The sequence below is a fragment of the Pseudomyrmex gracilis genome, unplaced genomic scaffold (genome assembly GCF_002006095.1).
Source record: "Pseudomyrmex gracilis isolate BER0280 unplaced genomic scaffold, ASM200609v1 scaffold_3345, whole genome shotgun sequence".
In the NCBI taxonomy this organism is placed as follows: Eukaryota; Metazoa; Arthropoda; class Insecta; order Hymenoptera; family Formicidae; genus Pseudomyrmex; species Pseudomyrmex gracilis.
Window position 1 is genome coordinate 3,274 of NW_018023929.1, and position 1,517 is coordinate 4,790.

Below are 1,517 nucleotides of genomic sequence, written 5' to 3' on the forward strand. Positions count from 1 at the left end.
TATTGCTCCCTTGGCGGCGGAGCGGGACACCCACCGCTCCGCTGCCCCTTCACGTGGGGCCGCGTGCAGGACAGATCAGGATCCTTATCCTCACGGCCCCCGCGGTGGCCAGAGTCGTTCCGATGGGCACAAGTCGGAGTGGACGGTATCACTCCGGAAGTTAAGCCACCGCCTCGTTTATTCTCGTTCCGAGATGTCCCGCGGGAGCGACGGATTAACAGTGAGAGCCGGCTCCCACCAACGCCCGCCGCCCCGGCTCTCTTCCTATTTCCCCCAGGGAGAAGAGAGGAGGCAACTACTGTTATTGGGACCCCAGATCCCGAGGACGCGCGCGGGGAGCGCATATAATTCTGCAACCTGCCCGCACGCGCCCCCGAGGTCCCCGCCGAAGGACGGGTGCCTTCTCTCGCTCCCGTTCTTCTTCCTCCTTCTGCTACATCACAATGGAGCAGAAAGAGATCACTGCCTCTCGCCGGTCTTTGTCTCCGGAGGCCAATACTTGCATTAGGCCCTCCAGGGACAAGTCCGGTCCAATCGCGTCGACCAGCGCTCGGCGGTCTTTTGCCCACCGTGGGCACTCCTTCACGGTGTGCTCCACCGAGTCGCTGGCCGCGCCACTCTGGTGACACTGTCGTCGGCTCCTTTTTATGCGACTCAGGTATTCCCCGAAGCATCCATGCCCGGTGAGCACCTGAGTTACCCTGTAGGTGAAGTGGCCAACTACGTTCTCTAGCCACACCTCGAGATAGGGTCGAACCACCACGACGACTTCTTGGATGGCCGCGCGCGATTCGTCCAAGTGCTCCCAATCGAGGAGCAGGTGTTGTCTGGCCTGGCGCTTTGCACTGGCAAAAGTTTCCTGCAAGATGTTATCTGCAACGCTTTCCTGTAGCAGCTCGACTCGGCAAGCATATCTTGTCGAGTACATTTTTGTCAGGAGGGCTAATGGAGGTACTCCCGCCAACACACTGTGCGAATGCTGCATATGGCGCGGAAGGCGATGACTTTCTGGGCGGCGCGGAGTTGAGCAAACGCGCTCAGCGCCCCCGCCCTCGCTGCGGCTTTCGCCCACAACGGTGCCTGTAAAGGACCACCGAGTGAACAACGTTCACATAGAGACGGCGGACCATCTGCCGCGGTCCCCCGAGGTTTGGCAGCAACCGGGCCAAGAAGTTAGCCACGGTGCGTACTTGGGGAGCCAGGCTAGCAAAGTGCTCGCCAAAGCGCCATCTCGGGTCAAGGTACAATCCAAGGTACTTAATGGTCGTACCCACCTCGACCCTAGCCTCACCTACGCGGAGGCTGGCATTTCTGGGCCGTCCACAACAGGGGCTATGGAACCACATAGCTTTCGTCTTGTGGACAGCCACCTTGAGACCCAGCTTCTCAATTCGGCCGACAACACAATTAGTGCCTACTTCGGTCATACCTTGTGCTTCCTCCCAAGTTGCATCAGAGGCCACAACAAGAGTGTCATTTGCATAACAGATGGCACCCAGGCCTCTGGGCAACGCGGC

General features: G+C 59.6%; 1 protein-coding gene across 1 annotated transcript; it reads right to left on the reverse strand.

Moving 5' to 3' along the window:
- Positions 1-433: 433 nt before the first annotated feature.
- Positions 434-928, reverse strand: LOC109863143. Its single transcript, XM_020443339.1, has one exon. It carries the CDS (start codon positions 926-928, stop codon positions 434-436), a length of 495 nt encoding a protein of 164 aa, XP_020298928.1.
- Positions 929-1,517: the final 589 nt, after the last annotated feature.